At 45.2% G+C, this 18,843-nt stretch overlaps 1 protein-coding gene across 1 annotated transcript in view; it reads left to right on the top strand.

Annotated features, from left to right (window-relative positions):
• The window catches only part of LOC149470422 (vomeronasal type-2 receptor 26-like), a 47,359-nt gene that overhangs the window by 25,747 nt on the left and 2,769 nt on the right, over positions 1–18,843 (top strand). The window contains exons 2-3 of the mRNA XM_089664313.1: positions 311–532; positions 7,870–7,993. Of these exons, the coding sequence (XP_089520439.1) occupies positions 311–532; positions 7,870–7,993 (346 nt within the window). The remainder of the gene's footprint in view (positions 1–310; positions 533–7,869; positions 7,994–18,843) is intronic.

The raw sequence follows: 18,843 nt of genomic DNA on the forward strand, positions 1-18,843 counted from the left end.
AATATTGAACCCTACGGACTAAGACTGGGATGCCATTAAAGGTCATGTGCGTGGAAAGGCTGGCAGCCCAATACTTTTGGCAATATAGTGTATATATACATATAAATTTGTCCATACTGAAAATAAAATGAAAGTTTGATGATTTTCTGAATTATTAGATCAGGGGTTTTCCTGATTCATTCATTTCATTTATAGAAAGGCCACCTCATACACTGAATCTGATCACTTTGTATTTTTTCAGCAGACTTTTTATTTCAGAACTCTTTGACCTGTATACGATAATGTGTGTATTTTTGTCTTCCATGAAAAGCTGCACAAATACGTGAGAAATGTTTATTACACCGACCAAACCGGAGCAAAGATCTACTTTAATGAGAAGAAGGAAATTCAAACAAATCTTATTTTAGAAAGTTGGGTTTTTTTTAGCCCTGTAAAATTTCAGTTTACCCAGATTGCCATTATCCAAGGCCCAGACTTTGTGCCTGAAACATATCCCAGAATGAGTGATATCATCCTCTGGAAAACCGGCAAAGTAAGAATGACTTGAAGTTTTCTGTTTATATTGTTTGCTGAAGAGGTTCATAATTTGTACTTAAAAGGATTTTTCAGCCTTCTTCTGAGATATAAGATATACTTGTAAATGTGTATGTTCGTGAACAGGGGCGGACTGACAACTCATGGGGCCCCCGGGCAATAGGGGATCATAAGGCCCCTGTGTCCTTGACCAAACTCAAAAAAGCCTATGAAAAAGGTACCAGGGGCATCTCATGGAGCCCCCTACTGACCCCAGGCCCTCGGGAAGTGCCTGAGTACCCGAATGGTCAGTCTGCCCCTGTTCGTGAAAGGGGTCATTTGTGGAGTCAGGGAAGGTTGTTGATGGCAGCAATCTTGTGCACGTGGAACGTTTCTTACAAGATATTTTTTTTCTATTTTTTTCTTATAGAATAAAGTTGTCATAAAAGGTAATGGGGGGGGGGAGGGTAAACCTTTGGAATATGTGACATTGGATATAGGTTTTAAATAGATACAGCAGTGCTGAAATAAAGAGATTTTCATTAATACATCAATTGTGACCCTCAAGAAGTTCATAATGTCCTTATAACATAATGTAATGCCTATGAGATGTGTTGGCCTTGAACCCTTTGTTACTTCGGGGATTTTTACATTGACGCATTGCTGTCCATATGCCAGAAGCACAGGGAGTGACGTTGATGTCATTCCTTAACCATTTGACGCCCGGCCTATGGCCAAATGGCATCCGTAAAAATGCACTAATTTTCCGGGAGGCCACCATATGGCGTTCTCGCGCACATGCGCAGTTCGCGCACTTGCAGATCCGCGCAGCAGCGCGATCTGTCACCGGCCGTGTACCTCGGACACGGCCGATGACAGATCTGAGTATCGGCCCCCGTTGCCGGTACCATGTGACTTGCTGTGACCAATCACAGCAGGTCACAGGACAGTTGTATACAATGGATGGCTTCATTCATGCCATCCATTGTATACTAGTGCCTAGCTGTGAATGATCACAGCAATCACATGCACATGTCATGTGATTAGCTGTGGCCAAATCACAGCTAAGCACAAAAAAAAAAAAAAAAAAACCCGAATGAATCGATGTCATTCAGGTAAATGCTTGCTTATAGCAAAGTAATTCTTTGCTATAAGCAAATTGTGTAAAAAAAAAAAAAAAATACTGATCACTTACCCAAAGTAGTACAATGTTACTATGGTAACATTGTACTACTTTGGTCATAGTAAAATATGAAAAAAAAATCTTTAAAAAAAGAAAACAAATTTAATTAAAAAAAAAATATATATATATATTTTTGTTTTTCACACTGTCACCAGTCAGTGTCCCTGATCACCGCCATGCCAGTTATATGATGACGCTGTACTGCACTGGTGACAGGATGATCTCCATGTATAATACATAAGAGGGGGATATGAGCTCCATGTATAGTACATAAGGGGGGATATGATCTCCATGTATAATACATAAGGGGGGATATGATCTCCATGTATAATACATAAGGGGGGATATGATCTCCATGTATAATACATAAGGGGGGATATGATCACCATGTATAATACATAAGGGGGGATATGATCTCCATGTATAATACATAAGGGGGGGGGGGATATGATCTCCATGTATAATACATAAGGGGGGATATGATCACCATGTATAATACATAAGGGGGGGGGGATATGATCTCCATGTATAATACATAAGGGGGGGGGATATGATCTCCATGTATAATACATAAGGGGGGATATGATCTCCATGTATAATACATAAAGGGGGATATGATCTCCATGTATAATACATAAGGGGGGATATGAGCTCCATGTATAATACATAAGGGGGGGATATGAGCACCATGTATAATACATAAGGGGGGGATATGATCTCCATGTATAATACATAAGGGGGGATATGAGCACCATGTATAATACATAAGGGGGATATGATCTCCATGTATAATACATAAGGGGGGATATGCTCTCCATGTATAATACATAAGGGGGGATATGAGCACCATGTACAATACATAAGGGGGGATATGATCTCCATGTATAATACATAAGGGGGGATATGATCTCCATGTTTAATACATAAGGGGGGATATGATCTACATGTATAATACATAAGGGGGGATATGATCTCCATGTATAATACATAAGGGGGGGGGGATATGATCTCCATGTATAATACATAAGGGGGGATACGATCTCCATGTATACTACATAAGGGGGGATATGATCTCCATGTATAATACATAAGTGGGGATATGATCACCATGTATAATACATAAGGGGGGATATGAGCTCCATTTATAATACATAAGGGGGGGGGATATGAGCACCATGTATAATAAATAAGGGGGATACGATCTCCATGTATAATACATAAGGGGGGATACGATCTCCATGTATAATACATAAGGGGGGATACGATCTCCATGTATAATACATAAGGGGGGATACAATCTCCATGTATAATACATAAGGGAGGGATATGATCACCATGTATAGTACATAAGGGGGGTAATGATCTCCATGTATAATACATAAGGGGGGATATGATCTCCATGTATAATACATAAGGGGGGATATGATCTCCATGTATAATACATATGGAGGGATATGATCTCCATGTATAATACATAAGGGGGGATATGATCACCATGTATAACACATAAGGGGGGATATGATCTCCATTTATAATACATAAGGGGGATATGATCTCCATGTATAATACATAAGGGGGGTTATGATCTCCATTTATATTACATAAGGGGGGATATGATCACCATGTATAATACATAAGGGGGGATATGATCTCCATGTATAATACATAAGGGGGATATGATCTCCATGTATAATACATAAGGGGGGATATGATCTCCATGTATAATACATAAGGGGGATATGATCTCCATGTATAATACATAAGGGGGGATATGATCTCCATGTATAATACATAAGGGGGGGGATATGATCACCATGTATAATACATAAGGGGGGATATGATCTCCATGTATAATACATAAGGGGGGATATGAGCTCCATGTATAATACATAAGGGGGGGATATGAGCACCATGTATAATACATAAGGGGGGGGGATATGATCTCCATGTATAATACATAAGGGGGGATATGCTCTCCATGTATAATACATAAGGGGGGATATGCTCTCCATGTATAATACATAAGGGGGGGATATGAGCTCCATGTATAATACATAAGGGGGGGATATGATCTCCATGTATAATACATAAGGGGGGATATGAGCACCATGTATAATACATAAGGGGATATGATCTCCATGTATAATACATAAGGGGGGATATGATCTCCATGTATAATACATAAGGGGGGGATATGCTCTCCATGTATAATACATAAGGGGGGATATGAGCACCATGTATAATACATAAGGGGGGATATGATCTCCATGTATAATACATAAGGGGGGATATGATCTCCATGTATAATACATAAGGGGGGGTATGATCTCCATGTATAATACATAAGGGGGGTATGATCTCCATGTATAATACATAAGGGGGGGTATGATCTCCATGTATAATACATAAGGGGGATATGATCTCCATGTATAATACATAAGGGGGGATATGATCTCCATGTATAATACATAAGGGGGATATAATCTCCATGTATAATACATAAGGGGGGATATGATCTCCATGTATAATACATAAGGGGGGGGGGGATATGATCTCCATGTATAATACATAAGTGGGGATATGATCACCATGTATAATACATAAGGGGGGATATGATCTCCATGTATAATACATAAGGGGGGATATGAGCTCCATGTATAATACATAAGGGGGGGGGATATGAGCACCATGTATAATACATAAGGGGGGATATGATCTCCATGTATAATACATAAGGGGGGATATGATCTCCATGTATAATACATAAGGGGGATATGATCACCATGTATAATACATAAGGGGGGATATGATCTCCATGTATAATACATAAGGGGGGATATGATCTCCATGTATAATACATATGGAGGGATATGATCTCCATGTATAATACATAAGGGGGGGATATGATCACCATGTATAACACATAAGGGGGGGATATGATCTCCATGTATAATACATAAGGGGGATATGATCTCCATGTATAATACATAAGGGGGGATATGATCTCCATGTATAATACATAAGGGGGGAAATGATCACCATGTATAATACATAAGGGGGGATATGATCTCCATGTATAATACATAAGGGGGATATGATCTCCATGTATAATACATAAGGGGGGATACGATCTCCATGTATAATACATAAGGGGGGGATACGATCTCCATGTATAATACATAAGGGGGGAAATGATCTCCATGTATAATACATAAGGGGGGATATGATCTCCATGTATAATACATAAGTGGGGATATGATCACCATGTATAATACATAAGGGGGGATATGAGCTCCATTTATAATACATAAGGGGGGGGGATATGAGCACCATGTATAATACATAAGGGGGATATGATCTCCATGTATAATACATAAGGGGGGATATGATCACCATGTACAATACATAAGGGGGATACGATCTCAATGTACAATACATAAGGGGGGATACGATCTCCATGTATAATACATAAGGGGGGATACGATCTCCATGTATAATACATAAGGGGGGATATGATCTCCATGTATAATACATAAGGGGGGATACGATCTCCATGTATAATACATAAGGGGGGATACGATCTCCATGTATAATACATAAGGGGGGGATATGATCTCCATGTATAATACATATGGAGGGATATGATCTCCTTGTATAATACATAAGGGGGGATATGATCTCCATGTATAATACATATGGAGGGATATGATCTCCTTGTATAATACATAAGGGGGGGATATGATCACCATGTATAACACAAAAGGGGGGATATGATCTCCATTTATAATACATAAGGGGGATATGATCTCCATGTATAATACATAAGGGGGGGTATGATCTCCATGTATAATACATAAGGGGGGTATGATCTCCATGTATAATACATAAGGGGGGGTATGATCTCCATGTATAATACATAAGGGGGGATATGATCTCCATGTATAAGACATAAGGGGGATATGATCTCCATGTATAATACATAAGGGGGGATGTGATCTCCATGTATAATACATGAGGGGGGATGTGATCTCCATGTATAATACATAAGGGGGGATGTGATCTCCATGTATAATACATAAGGGGGGATGTGATCTCCATGTATAATACATAAGGGGGATGTGATCTCCATGTATAACACATAAGGGGGGATGTGATCACCATGTATAATACATAAGGGGGGATGTGATCACCATGTATAATACATAAGGGGGGGATATGATCACCATGTATAATACATAAGGGGGGATATGATCTCCATGTATAATACATATGGAGGGATATGATCTCCATGTATAATACATAAGGGGGGTATGATCTCCATGTATAACACATAAGGGGGGATGTGATCACCATGTATAATACATAAGGGGGGATGTGATCACCATGTATAACACATAAGGGGGGATATGATCTCCATGTATAACACATAAGGGGGGATATGATCTCCATTTATAATACATAAGGGGGATATGATCTCCATGTATAATACATAATGGGGGATATGATCTCCATGTATAATACATAAGGGGGGATATGATCTCCATGTATAATACATAAGGGGGGATATGATCTCCATGTATAATACATAAGGGGGGGATACGATCTCCATGTATAATACATAAGGGGGGAAATTATCTCCATGTATAATACATAAGGGGGATATGATCTCCATGTATAATACATAAGGGGGGATATGATCTCCATGTATAATACATAAGTGGGGATATGATCACCATGTATAATACATAAGGGGGGATATGAGCTCCATTTATAATACATAAGGGGGATATGATCTCCATGTATAATACATAAGGGGGGATATGATCACCATGTACAATACATAAGGGGGATACGATCTCAATGTACAATACATAAGGGGGGATATGATCTCCATGTATAATACATAAGGGGGGATACGATCTCCATGTATAATACATAAGGGGGGATACGATCTCCATGTATAATACATAAGGGGGGATACGATCTCCATGTATAATACATAAGGGGGGATACGATCTCCATGTATAATACATAAGGGGGGATACGATCTCCATGTATAATACATAAGGGGGATACGATCTCCATGTATAATACATAAGGGGGGATACGATCTCCATGTATAATACATAAGGGGGGGATACGATCTCCATGTATAATACATAAGGGGGGGATACGATCTCCATGTATAATACATAAGGGGGATACGATCTCCATGTATACTACATAAGGGGGGATACGATCTCCATGTATAATACATAAGGGGGATACGATCACCATGTATAATACATAAGGGGGATATGATCTCCATGTATAATACATAAGGGGGGATATGATCTCCATGTATAATACATAAGGGGGGATATGATCTCCATGTATAATACATAAGGGGGGGATATGATCTCCATGTATAATACATAAGGGGGGATATGATCTCCATGTATAATACATAAGTGGGGGATATGATCTCCATGTATAATACATAAGGGGGATATGATCTCCATGTATAATACATAAGGGGGATATGATCTCCATGTATAATACATAAGGGGGGATATGATCTCCATGTATAATACATAAGGGGGGATATGATCTCCATGTATAATACATAAGGGGGATATGATCACCATGTATAATACATAAGGGGGGGATATGATCTCCATGTATAAATCCATCAGTGGTTCATATAGTGAACTCGTTGTAGAGCTATTCACCCTGAGATCATCACAGAGGACAAGGGGGCGCTCTTTGGAGGAAAAGAAATGTAATCTCCAAATACAGAAAGGTTTCTTCACAGTAAGAGCTGTGAGAATGTGGAATACACTCCCTCAAGTGTTGGTTGTTGCCAGCTCAGTGGATTGCTGTAGGAAAGTCCTGGATTCTTTCTTGGATACACAGAATATAACTGGATATAATATTTATAGGAAATGTTGATCCAGGGAATATCCGATTGCCTCTCGAGGAATCAGGAAGGAGTTTTTTTCCCCTGCAGGAGCAAATTGTATTGTGCTTTGCTGTTTGAACTGGATTGACTTTGGTCTTTTTTCAGCCAGACTAACTATGTAACCTTGAACCCATGGGAGAGGAAAACCTGAACCTCATTCCTATTTGTAACACTTAATTTGCATGGCCTCATGAGAAGTTATGGAAATAATATTAATAACATCTGATTTCAGGTTCCGGTATCTCGGTGCTCAGATCGCTGTTTACCTGGAAGCAGAAAAAAGTTTGCATCTTCCATTCATAAATGCTGCTATGAGTGCGTCTCGTGTCCGGAAGGGGAGATATCCAACATTTCCGGTAGAGTTTGTATTTGTTAATAAATTATTGTTGGACTGGTCAGAAGTTATCGCTGTAGTTAGTGTGTGTCAGGAAATAATCTATGAAGTACATCTCTGTAATGTGTGCACATTCCCCATCTATCACTATAAAGACCCTGCAAGTGCAGAAAGATATCTGTTGATCCTGCCAGAAATGTATTTATCTCCTAAATCCTGTTGTCTGTTGACATCACAAAGGAGTTTGTGGACTAAAACCAAAGGAATGGTATCAGCCCTGCCCAGTTATATTTTCTACTGAAGGAAACTCGAGGGCTGGGCCCACAGATTCAGAGGGTACACGATGCCACACAGACACAGACAGCGGTTCTTTTAAAACAATTACGTTTACTGAACAGTTATAGTGATCATGTAGTTGAGCATAAATAAACAGAATAACAGCGCATAACCATACAGTAAGAATAATGCTGTCTAACACTAACCCCGTACTTGCGGACTTTTCCCCAATGTCCAGAAAGCAGCCTGGCTGCGCCTGAATGTTCCTGAGCAAGATATAACGTTGGGGTGCACCCTAAGTATTGTGCAATACTATTTGTAATCCAAAGGAAAGTGGAGTGTGCCTCTTGTAACTTTCTGGTATATCCAAAATGTCACTGACCACGTGTGGTGCGATGTGCTGCGGCAAAGCCGCACTTACGGTTCCCTGGCAGGCTCTTGGTGCTTTCTCCTGACCCACTCCGGAACCAGACCATACAGTCACTTGTTTCCTGGCCTCGTTGTGAATCTTCCTTAGGTGCCCTCGCCAGATTCCTCTGTGAGCCGTAAATCCTCTTCTAGGCCCCACACAGATTCTCCAGATGTCCTCAGCATCCATCAGCCAGACCCAGACTCCACTTCCTCCTCAGCACAGGAACTCCTCCCCTTCCCATAGAGTTTGTGATGCAGTAAGTCATTTCTTAATTGCAGCCTCAAGCCTGCATTTACAGTTCACTATGACCCTTCTGAGGGTCCTACTCGGCCCCTAAATTAGTATTCATTAAACTTTATAGGGTAAATAAGCATTTATCTTGTCTTAGCAAAAGTCACTACAAAATCGATTCTTGTACTTTGCTGCCATCTACTGACCAAAGAGCATATTGCAGTTTAACATTGCACACTAGATTTAATCCATGCGTCACACCCTTACACTACTACAACTACTTCCACTATTACTACTACAAAACTACTGAATTCCCCCTCATTTTTTCTGAGAGCATCAATAGGTATTTTTACACTGTATAACTAAAGTGGACCTTTCATAGCCTCACAAGTCTAAATAAATAAATTCCTGATACGTCACAATCAAGGGCAGACTGACCATTTGGAAACTCGGGCACTGCCCGAGGGCCCGGGGTCAGTAGGGGGCCTCATGAGATGCCCCTGGTACCTTTTTCATAGGCTTTATTTAGTTTGGGCAAGGACACAGGGGCCCCATGATCCCCTATTGCCCGGGGGCCCTATGAGTTGTCAGTTCGCCCCTGGTCACAATGTACAGCAACAGTAAAGTTTTTTTTCTAAAGTTCCACATATAAGATGTTAAAAATGTTATCCTTGAGCTCCAGTCAGTGGCTTTTCCTAAGCTAAGATGATGTCATTGGTCTGCTGCAGGCAGGAGGAAGCGTTTCCTCAGTCTCCTCTTTCCTGACATTGTAGCTTCATAGCAAGTCACAAGGTGGGAGTCTGTAGCAGGGGCTGATCCGTGTCTGACATCTAAGAACACAGCCAAGAGATTGTGACATCTCTCAGCCCAGGAAGTAGATGATGACCCTGTATGATGCCTGAACAACGCTGGTTTCATCCTCCTGGAGACAAAATCAGATGAAGGCATTGTCAGGGCAGTACTGTGATCTCTGGTACTAGATAATTATTTATTTCAGGTACTTATATTGCACCATCAATTTCCACAGCACTTTACATATATATTGTACATTCACATCAGTCCCTAACCCTCAAGGGGCGTCCAATCTAAGGTCCCTAACCCTCAAGGGGCGTCCAATCTAAGGTCCCTAACCCTCAAGGGGCGTCCAATCAAAGGTCCCTAACCCTCAAGGGGCGTCCAATCTAAGGTCCCTAACCTTCAAGGGGCGTCCAATCAAAGGTCCCTAACCCTCAAGGGGCGTACAATCTAAGGTCCCTAACCCTCAAGGGGCGTACAATCTAAGGTCCCTAACCCTCAAGGGGCGTACAATCTAAGGTCCCTAACCCTCAAGGGGTGTACAATCTAAGGTCCCTAACCCTCAAGAGGCGTACAATCTAAGGTCCCTAACCCTCAAGGGGCGTACAATCTAAGGTCCCTAACCCTCAAGAGGCGTACAATCTAAGGTCCCTAACCCTCAAGGGGCATCCAATCTAAGGTCCCTAACCCTCAAGAGGCGTACAATCTAAGGTCCCTAATCCTCAAGGGGCGTACAATCTAAGGTCCCTAACCCTCAAGAGGCGTACAATCTAAGGTCCCTAATCCTCAAGAGGCATACAATCTAAGGTCCCTAACCCTCAAGGAGCGTCCAATCTAAGGTCCCTAACCCTCAAGGGGCGTCCAATCTAAGGTCCCTAACCTTCAAGGGGCGTACAATCTAAGGTCCCTAACCCTCAAGGGGTGTACAATCTAAGGTCCCTAACCCTCAAGGGGCGTCCAATCTAAGGTCCCTAACCCTCAAGAGGCGTCCAATCTAAGGTCCCTAACCCTCAAGGGGCGTACAATCTAAGGTCCCTAACCCTCAAGAGGCGTACAATCTAAGGCCCCTAGCCATCAAGGGGCGTACAATCTAAGGTCCCTAACCCTCAAGGAGCTTACAATCTAAGGTCCCTAACCCTCAAGGAGCGTACAATCTAAGGTCCCCGACCCTCAAGGGGCGTACAATCTAAAGTTCCTAACCCTCAAGAGGCGTACAATCTAAGGTCCCTAACCCTCAAGGAGCGTACAATCTAAGGTCCCTAACCCTCAAGGAGCGTACAATCTAAGGTCCCTAACTCACATTCATACATACACATACTAGGGACAATTTAGACAGGAGCCAATTAACCTACCAGCATGTCTTTGGAGTGTGGGAGGAGACTGGAGTACCCAGAGGAAACCCACGCAGGCACAGGGAGAACATGCAAACTCCAGGCAGGTGGTGCCATGGTTGGGAATCAAACCAATGACCATAGTACTCCCAGGTGGAAGTGCTAACCACTTAGCCCCTGTGCCGCCCAGGAAGCACTATACTGGCACATGACTCAGCATACACAACCTTAAAGCGTATCAACACCCAAAAACAAAACTCAGAAATTGCACCTTACCAATCCCTAAATGCGATGAATTATTTTTTTTTTTCAGCTGGTGATCTGGTCAGCAACTCACTTCCTGTGTAAGGGTGTCTCCACTGTAGATGGAGGAGCACAGGGGACACCTCTGGACATCAGTATTGTCAGTCTGGGGGGGGGTCATGTTAGGCCCCATGCACACAGGGCGTGTAGCTAAGCGCTAAACACCTTTCCTCTTCTCTGCAAAAACGCGGCCCAAAAAAAACACTTGATGTGTGTAAAGGCGTAAAATGCTTTTAGCAATTGGGCGGTAATTTGTTTCATTGGCCAGAATTCTGCCCATGAAATGAATTAACGCTTAAGTGACTGACATGCTAGCATTAATGCGTGTTTGATGCGTGTAGAAGCAGCAGGTTTTTTTCTGCCAAAACATGGCTGCCTCTAACCTGCCTTTCTGCCTCTAAATGCCTATGTGTATATGGACACACAGGACAACATGGAGGTCCGACTAGATCAGGGGTAGGCAACCTCTGAGAGGTGGAGATCTACCTGAACAACATAAAAGTGATCCAAGATCAATGAGGTTCAGCACCCTTTTTTTTTTTTTTTTTTTTAGGAAATTAACTAGCAAGACCTAACTATATAACAAGGAAAGTTTGGAAAAAAATATAATAAAACAAATATCACTGTAAAAATGTAAACTTATCCTACCTTAAAAGTGGACAGTGTCAGTCATTAGGGCAGAGGTTGGTGTCATTAGTTTTTTAATTTATTTTTTTTAATTTTTTACAATTTTAAACAGGGGCAGACTGACTACTCATGGGGCCCCCGGGCAATAGGGGATCATAGGGCCCCTGTGTCCTTGCCCAAACTCAAAAAAGACTATGAAAAAAGTACCAGGGGCATCTCATGGGGCCCCATACTGACCCCGGGCCCTCGGGCAGTACCCGAGTTTCCAAATGGTCAGTCGCCCCTGATTTTAAACAGACCCCTGTTGTCTCAATTTTGAGACAGACAAAGGGAGTGAGGACACAGATTCCCCAGTCCCTTTCTCTGCAGCCTCAGCTGCACTAGACAGTGAATGAATGGGAAGTGCTGTGTGCTGAGCGGCTTCCTGTCCATTCACAAACTGAAGAATAGTAAAGTTAGTTTACTATGCTTCTGTTCTCAACAGCCAGCTAGAGGAGGAAGCTGGCAGCTCTGCAGAGTTGGAGGAGGATACAAGGAAGACTGGGGCAACAGAGAGGAGAGGAGGTGGGGCGGCATTTACTAGAATCGTTTGGCTGTATTTTTCCCCTGCAGCTGCTGAATGCGGCGAGGGAGAGGAGGAGAAGCTGGCTTTCAGTGGCTGCTGGAGGGAAATACAGCCAATCGGTTCTAGTAAATGTCTCCCCCTCAATGACAAATGTAGCCGTAGCAAACCCAATAACAAAATATATGCCTTCTCTCCCCTAGTGCAGATTCCGGCGCCCTCGCCACCCATCCCCCTTCCCCGCTGGTCCTAGTCATTTTTGGGGATTTTTCTGTCTGTGTCAGCAGGTGTTGTGGGGAGGGGTGGGGGGCAGTGTGTGTCTGTGAGGTCAGCAGGGTGGAGGGTACAGAGGGTCCCCAATAAGTGGCACAGACCCAAGTAGTCTTTCCACACCAGTGACAGCAGTCTGGCTATTAGGCAGTGCTCTCCTCCTCCTCCTGCCTTGCTCAGCCCTGTGACAGTTCGATGTCCATCAGCACCAACACTTCCTCCCCTGTCCCTAGCTGCTCTCATCCCATCCTCCTCTCTGCCCCTTGGCTGTGTGACAGGAGATGCAAGGACACTGCAGGATCTGAGCTTCATCGGGAGATGTAGATGCATGTGAGAACAAGTCTCCTCCTCCAGCTCTCTTCTCCCCCGCTTCACCCACCCTGCTCTCTCCTCCCTCGCTCCACCCACCTGGGTCTCTCCTGCCCCGCTCCACCCACCTGGCTCTCTCCTCCCCCGCTCCACCCACCTGGCTCTCTCCTCCCCCACTCCAGCCACCTGGCTCTCTCCTCCTCCCCTCCACCCACCCGGCTCTCTCCTCCTCCCCTCCACCCACCCGGCTCTCTACTCCTCCCCTCCACCCACCCGGCTCTCTACTCCTCTCCTCCCCCACTCCACCCACCCGGCTCTCTCCTCCCCCACTCCACCCGCCCGGCTCTCTCCTCCTCCCTTCCACCCGCCCGGCTCTCTCCTCCTCCCCTCCATCCACCTGCCTTTCTCCTCCACCCGGCTCTCTCCTCCTCCCCTCCATCCACCTGCCTCTCTCCTCCTCCCGACTCTCTCCTCCCCTGCTCCACCCACCTGGCTCTCTCCTCCCTCCACCCACCTGCCTCTCTCCTCCCCCACTTCACCCACCCAACTCTCTCCTACCCCGCTCCACCCACCTGGCTCTATCCTCCTCTCCTCCACTCACCTGCCTCCTCTCCTCCCCTGCTCCACCCACCTGGCTCTATCCTCCTCCCCTCCACTCACCTGCCTCCTCTCCTCCCCTGCTCCACCCACCTGGCTCTCTCCTCCCCCGCTCCACCCACCCGGCTCTATCCTCCTCCCCTCCACCCACCTGCCTCCTCTCCTCCCCCGCTCCACCCACCTGGCTCTCTCCTCCCCCGCTCCACCCACCTGGCTCTCTCCTCCCCCGCTCCACCCACCTGGCTCTCTCCTCCCCCACTCCAGCCACCTGGCTCTCTCCTCCTCCCCTCCACCCACCCTGCTCTCTACTCCTCCCCTCCACCCACCCGGCTCTCTACTCCTCTCCTCCCCCACTCCACCCACCCAGCTCTCTCCTCCCCCACTCCACCCGCCCGGCTCTCTCCTCCTCCCTTCCACCTGCCCGGCTCTCTCCTCCTCCCCTCCATCCACCTGCCTTTCTCCTCCACCCGGCTCTCTCCTCCTCCCCTCCATCCACCTGCCTCTCTCCTCCTCCCGACTCTCTCCTCCTCCCCTCCATCCACCTGCCTCTCTCCTCCTCCCGACTCTCTCCTCCCCTGCTCCACCCACCTGGCTCTCTCCTCCCTCCACCCACCTGCCTCTCTCCTCCCCCACTTCACCCACCCAACTCTCTCCTACCCCGCTCCACCCACCTGGCTCTATCCTCCACCCACCTGCCTCCCCTCCTCCCCTGCTCCACCCACCTGGCTCTCTCCTCCCCTGCTCCACCCACCTGGCTCTCTCCTCCCTCCACCCACCTGCCTCTCTCCTCCCCCACTTCACCCACCCAACTCTCTCCTACCCCGCTCCACCCACCTGGCTCTATCCTCCACCCACCTGCCTCCCCTCCTCCCCTGCTCCACCCACCTGGCTCTCTCCTCCTTTCTCTCTCCTCCCTTGCTCTCTTCTCCCTCGCTCTACCAACCTGGCTCTCTCCTTCCCCACTCCAACTGCCTGACTCTCTCCTCCCCCGCTCTAATCATCCGGATCTCTCCTCCTCCACTCCTCCCACCTGCCTCTCTCCTCCCCCGCTCCACCCACCCGGCTCTCTCCTCTCCCACTCTGCCCACCCAGCTCTCTTTTCCCCTTCTCCACCCGCCCGGCTCTCTCCCTGCTCAGGAACTTCTGTCCCACCATGCTCTTGCTCTGACAGTACCAGGGAGGACCAGTGCAGTTCAGGGTCAGCAATACAGAGACATGGTCTACCCATCACCTGGCCACAGTTGACCAGTAGATCGCGATAGATGGGTTGCTGATCCCAGATCTAGAGGCAGAAAAAAAACTCAAGACATCCCTAGTGGTGCTGAAATCTCTGTGTGTGAATGAAGCCTGAGGCTTCAGGTACACCAGAGCTCCTAAACACCTGTTTTACAGGCATTTGTCTTTTTTTCTGCCCCTAAATGCCCCTCCATGTTAGCTGCATTGGTCCCATAGTTGCCCAATTAAATAATGCTTTGAGGTTGGGTCCCTTTACTGGATTCCGATTGCCCAGTGAATACAATTAAAAATACCAGCAACATATCTGTTCAGAGCTACATCACCAATCTTGTCTCAAAATATCACCCAGACCATCCTCTCCGCTCCTCCCAAGACCTCCTGCTTCCATGCTCATCTCCAGGACTTCTCTAGAGCCTCTCTAATCCTCTGGTACTCTCCATCCAATTTTCGCCCTACTCTGGCCACCTTGAAGAGATCCCTGAAAACTCACCTCTTCAGGGAAGCCTATTCCACCTCCACATAGCAGACTAACTTTTTATTCTTCTATCAGCTCATCCCTCACAGTTATTTCCTTTTGTACCATTTGCCCCACCCTATTAATTGTAAGCTCTTAGCAGGTTCCTCATAATCTATTATTTTATTGTATTGTAACTGTACTGTCTCCCTTTATTTGGTAAATCACTGCACTAACTGTGGGTGTGATATAAATCCTGTATTATAATAATCAAGTATTAATGTAGGGTGTTACAATAATATTCATAATAATAAGCTGTCATCTTAGGAATCTTTCCAGCTGGAAAATGTGTTTCCTGGAAAAACACTACTTTAATTTTATACTCCTTCAGGTCTGCCGCCTAACATGGATGGCTTGTCTCTAATGATCTACTGATACATTTGCAAATATATTGCCAACTGCCGAAGTGAGAAGGAAAAGTAGGTAAGCGGGGGGGTGGTGGAGTAAGAAAAGATAACATTTACCTAGGCCACCTTAGAAGTATATGGAAACAACCAAGGTATAGGGCGTTAACACAACAATCCCAGGCAGGAGCAGCCAAAGAGCCCCAGGCATTACTACATGGGGCAGGTAACAGAACATGGGGCAAAGGAGCCATCCATGTGCTTACAAATGAACAAAGATGAACCTATGGATTAGGTAAAGCACAGTGTGGTGGCAGAAAGTACACAGGGTTCTGGATTGCAATAATCTATGTATTACAAAATAGTAAAACAGTACAACAGCTCGACGGGGAATCACACCCTATCGGGAAGCTTCCAACAATCAAAGCAAAGAGTCAGCAGTGTGTTGGCCTGAGCTGGAGACAGCTCCTGTCCAGGGGAGTGGAGTGCAGCCTGGCCAGTCTAAGGCAAAGGGGAGCTTTTTGAGTCACAGGAGAAGGCCCTAAGTTTTTCCTACTCCTCCGGAATTTCTCCCTACCGCTAGTGCTGTCCCTGACACGCTGGAGCTCTGTCCCTACACTAGGCACTTTGCTCCAATGCACCCCAAAACCTGGGGGCAGGGAGTTATAAAGACTCTGTGTGACCCAAGATGACCACCAGGGTCACCTAGATCAAGTGTAGCCAATCAGAACACTGCCCCAGAGGACAGAGGTAATCACGGAGAAACTCGATTTGTGACTTCCTCCACCAGCTACATTGCCACTACGGACGAGCACCAAAACTGCACCTGCCTACCTGTAGACTGCACCTGCCTATAAACGGCATGCAAGGAAACATCTCAGAAGTGATCAGCGCAACATAGAAAGTTTCAAGTCAGAAAGAAAACCTTTGGTGGAGGTCTCTAAAGCAATACAGGGAGTATCCTGGAGTAAGGACATATGACTATGTATAGAGTATGAATGCTGTAATGTTCACCTGGTCTTGGACAACTGGGCATCTCAACATTGTCAGATGAGGGTTCAATCAGGCACACGGGAGCAGCTGCAATGTAAATAGAGATAATACAGTATAGAAAACTATGCCCATACAGTGAGCTCAAATGAGTCAAACTGTACAATTCAAAGGTGTTAACAAATCCATAGATCTGAAGTCAGGTAATTATCAAACTGCTTTATGGTTAGACCAAGGGAAAAAGAGGGTATTCTACTGCCATCCTCCTCCTCCGGAAAGGCAATCCACCTTGTAGGACAGATACCAAAGCTTTTATTGCATGCTGCACATATTCAGGGACTGAGGGTAAACCAGCAATGAAGAAGCAACAGAACCCTTTGAACTTCTGATATGAACATTAACATCCTTTTAATGTGTAGCCAGCACATATGGCTCTGGGATGGGAAAGACCAGGCATTACATGACGAAGAGCAGGTAGATGTGTCCCATTCCAGTAAATAATACATCTCATCCAAAACAAAAAATTAACAAAAGTGTATATAGAGAGGCAAAATTGTAGTAGGGAACAGGCCATCTCATACAAAGCAAACAAAATGTCACATGCCTGATATGGGCCTCCCAGATATCTCTTTAGGCTTCGGGTACACTGCTGCTCCTAAATGTTAGTTGAGGAGCTTTTGGCATTTTTTTCCAAAGCCTCTGAACTCAACTTAACTAAAGCCTATATGTGAATGTACACATAGGCTTCTGTCAGAGTTTAGGGATAGGTAAACATCCCTCCAGAATTCAGAAGAATCGTGTAGAGGAGAGGAAAATTTTGGCCACAATATACCAAACGTGCCTAATTGCTAGTTTTGTTTAGCAGTTGGGAATTGATTCATTTCAGTGGGAAGTGCTCTGGGCAATGGAATTAATAAACTTCAAGTGCTAAACGTGGCAAAAAATATGGCAAAAATGTGGTACCCCTTTTTTGCCACTTTTAACATTTTTCTGCTGCAAGGAGAGTTATGTTTGGGGCTGGCCAGTGTACACGTAGTTTAAAGAAGATTCAGAGATACAATGGGCAACAAAAGTTGGAATGAACTTAACATCAAATAATGGGGAGTGTACAAAACCATGGTCCCCTGGTAAGTAACCAGGAGCATTGCTTTCATGGCACAGTCCTCCATGTGGGAAGTTCCAGTGTGGATATGCAGAGTTGCTGGTTCCTGTGAACTGAGGTACTCGTGAAGAAAATCCAATAACAGCAACACAAAATATAATAGGTAAGAAGGAGAAGTTACACAAACAGAACACATGTAGCATATCTAACTTAATAGAACACTCACAGAGGGCGGACACTGCAGTAGCAGCCATCAGCTTATGTATTTTTTGTTCAGCCGGCTACTGTCTAATTGGCAATCCTTTCACAGAGTCGACAGTGCGGTGCCCACTCCCCTCCTCCTGCTGGTGCCCCCAACTCCTACCATGCTTCCCAGGATCTCCACTCTTAACTGAGCCTGAGAACACATCCTCTGGCTAAGGGAGGGAAAGCACTGTGAGACCAAGACAAATCCATGCCTCGATCTCTAAACAGCCAGGGGCACATCTAACAAAGCCAAACTGTGTTTGGTTAGATGGAGTGAGAGACATCTGTGGTCTTTGAAACCCCTAATGTCTCCATAAAGAGTACCTGTCACTTACTCCCTTATTATTTCATGACTTGATTACTGTAACTCCCTCCTCACCGGCTTACTTCACCGCAGGCAATCCCCGCTTCAGTCCATCTTGAATGCTGCGGCCAGACTCATCCACCTCACAAACCGCTCCGTATCCGCCACCCTCCTCTGCCAATCCCTCCAGTGGCTTCCGATTGCCCAACGGCTAATATTCAAAATGCTAACATTGATGTACAAAGCTGTTCATAATACTTGCCCAAACTACATCACCAATCTGGTATCCAAATACCACCCAAACCGTACAAGACCTCCTACTCTCTAGTTCCCTGGTCTCCTCCTCCCATGCCCATCCCCAAGACTTCTCCAGGGCTTCCCCCATCCTCTGGAACTCCCTACCCCAATCCATCAGATCATAAC

The sequence above is a fragment of the Staurois parvus genome, unplaced genomic scaffold, assembly GCF_062004578.1.
Source record: "Staurois parvus isolate SC_StPar_1 unplaced genomic scaffold, SC_StPar_1.0 ptg000046l, whole genome shotgun sequence".
Taxonomy (NCBI): domain Eukaryota; kingdom Metazoa; phylum Chordata; class Amphibia; order Anura; family Ranidae; genus Staurois; species Staurois parvus.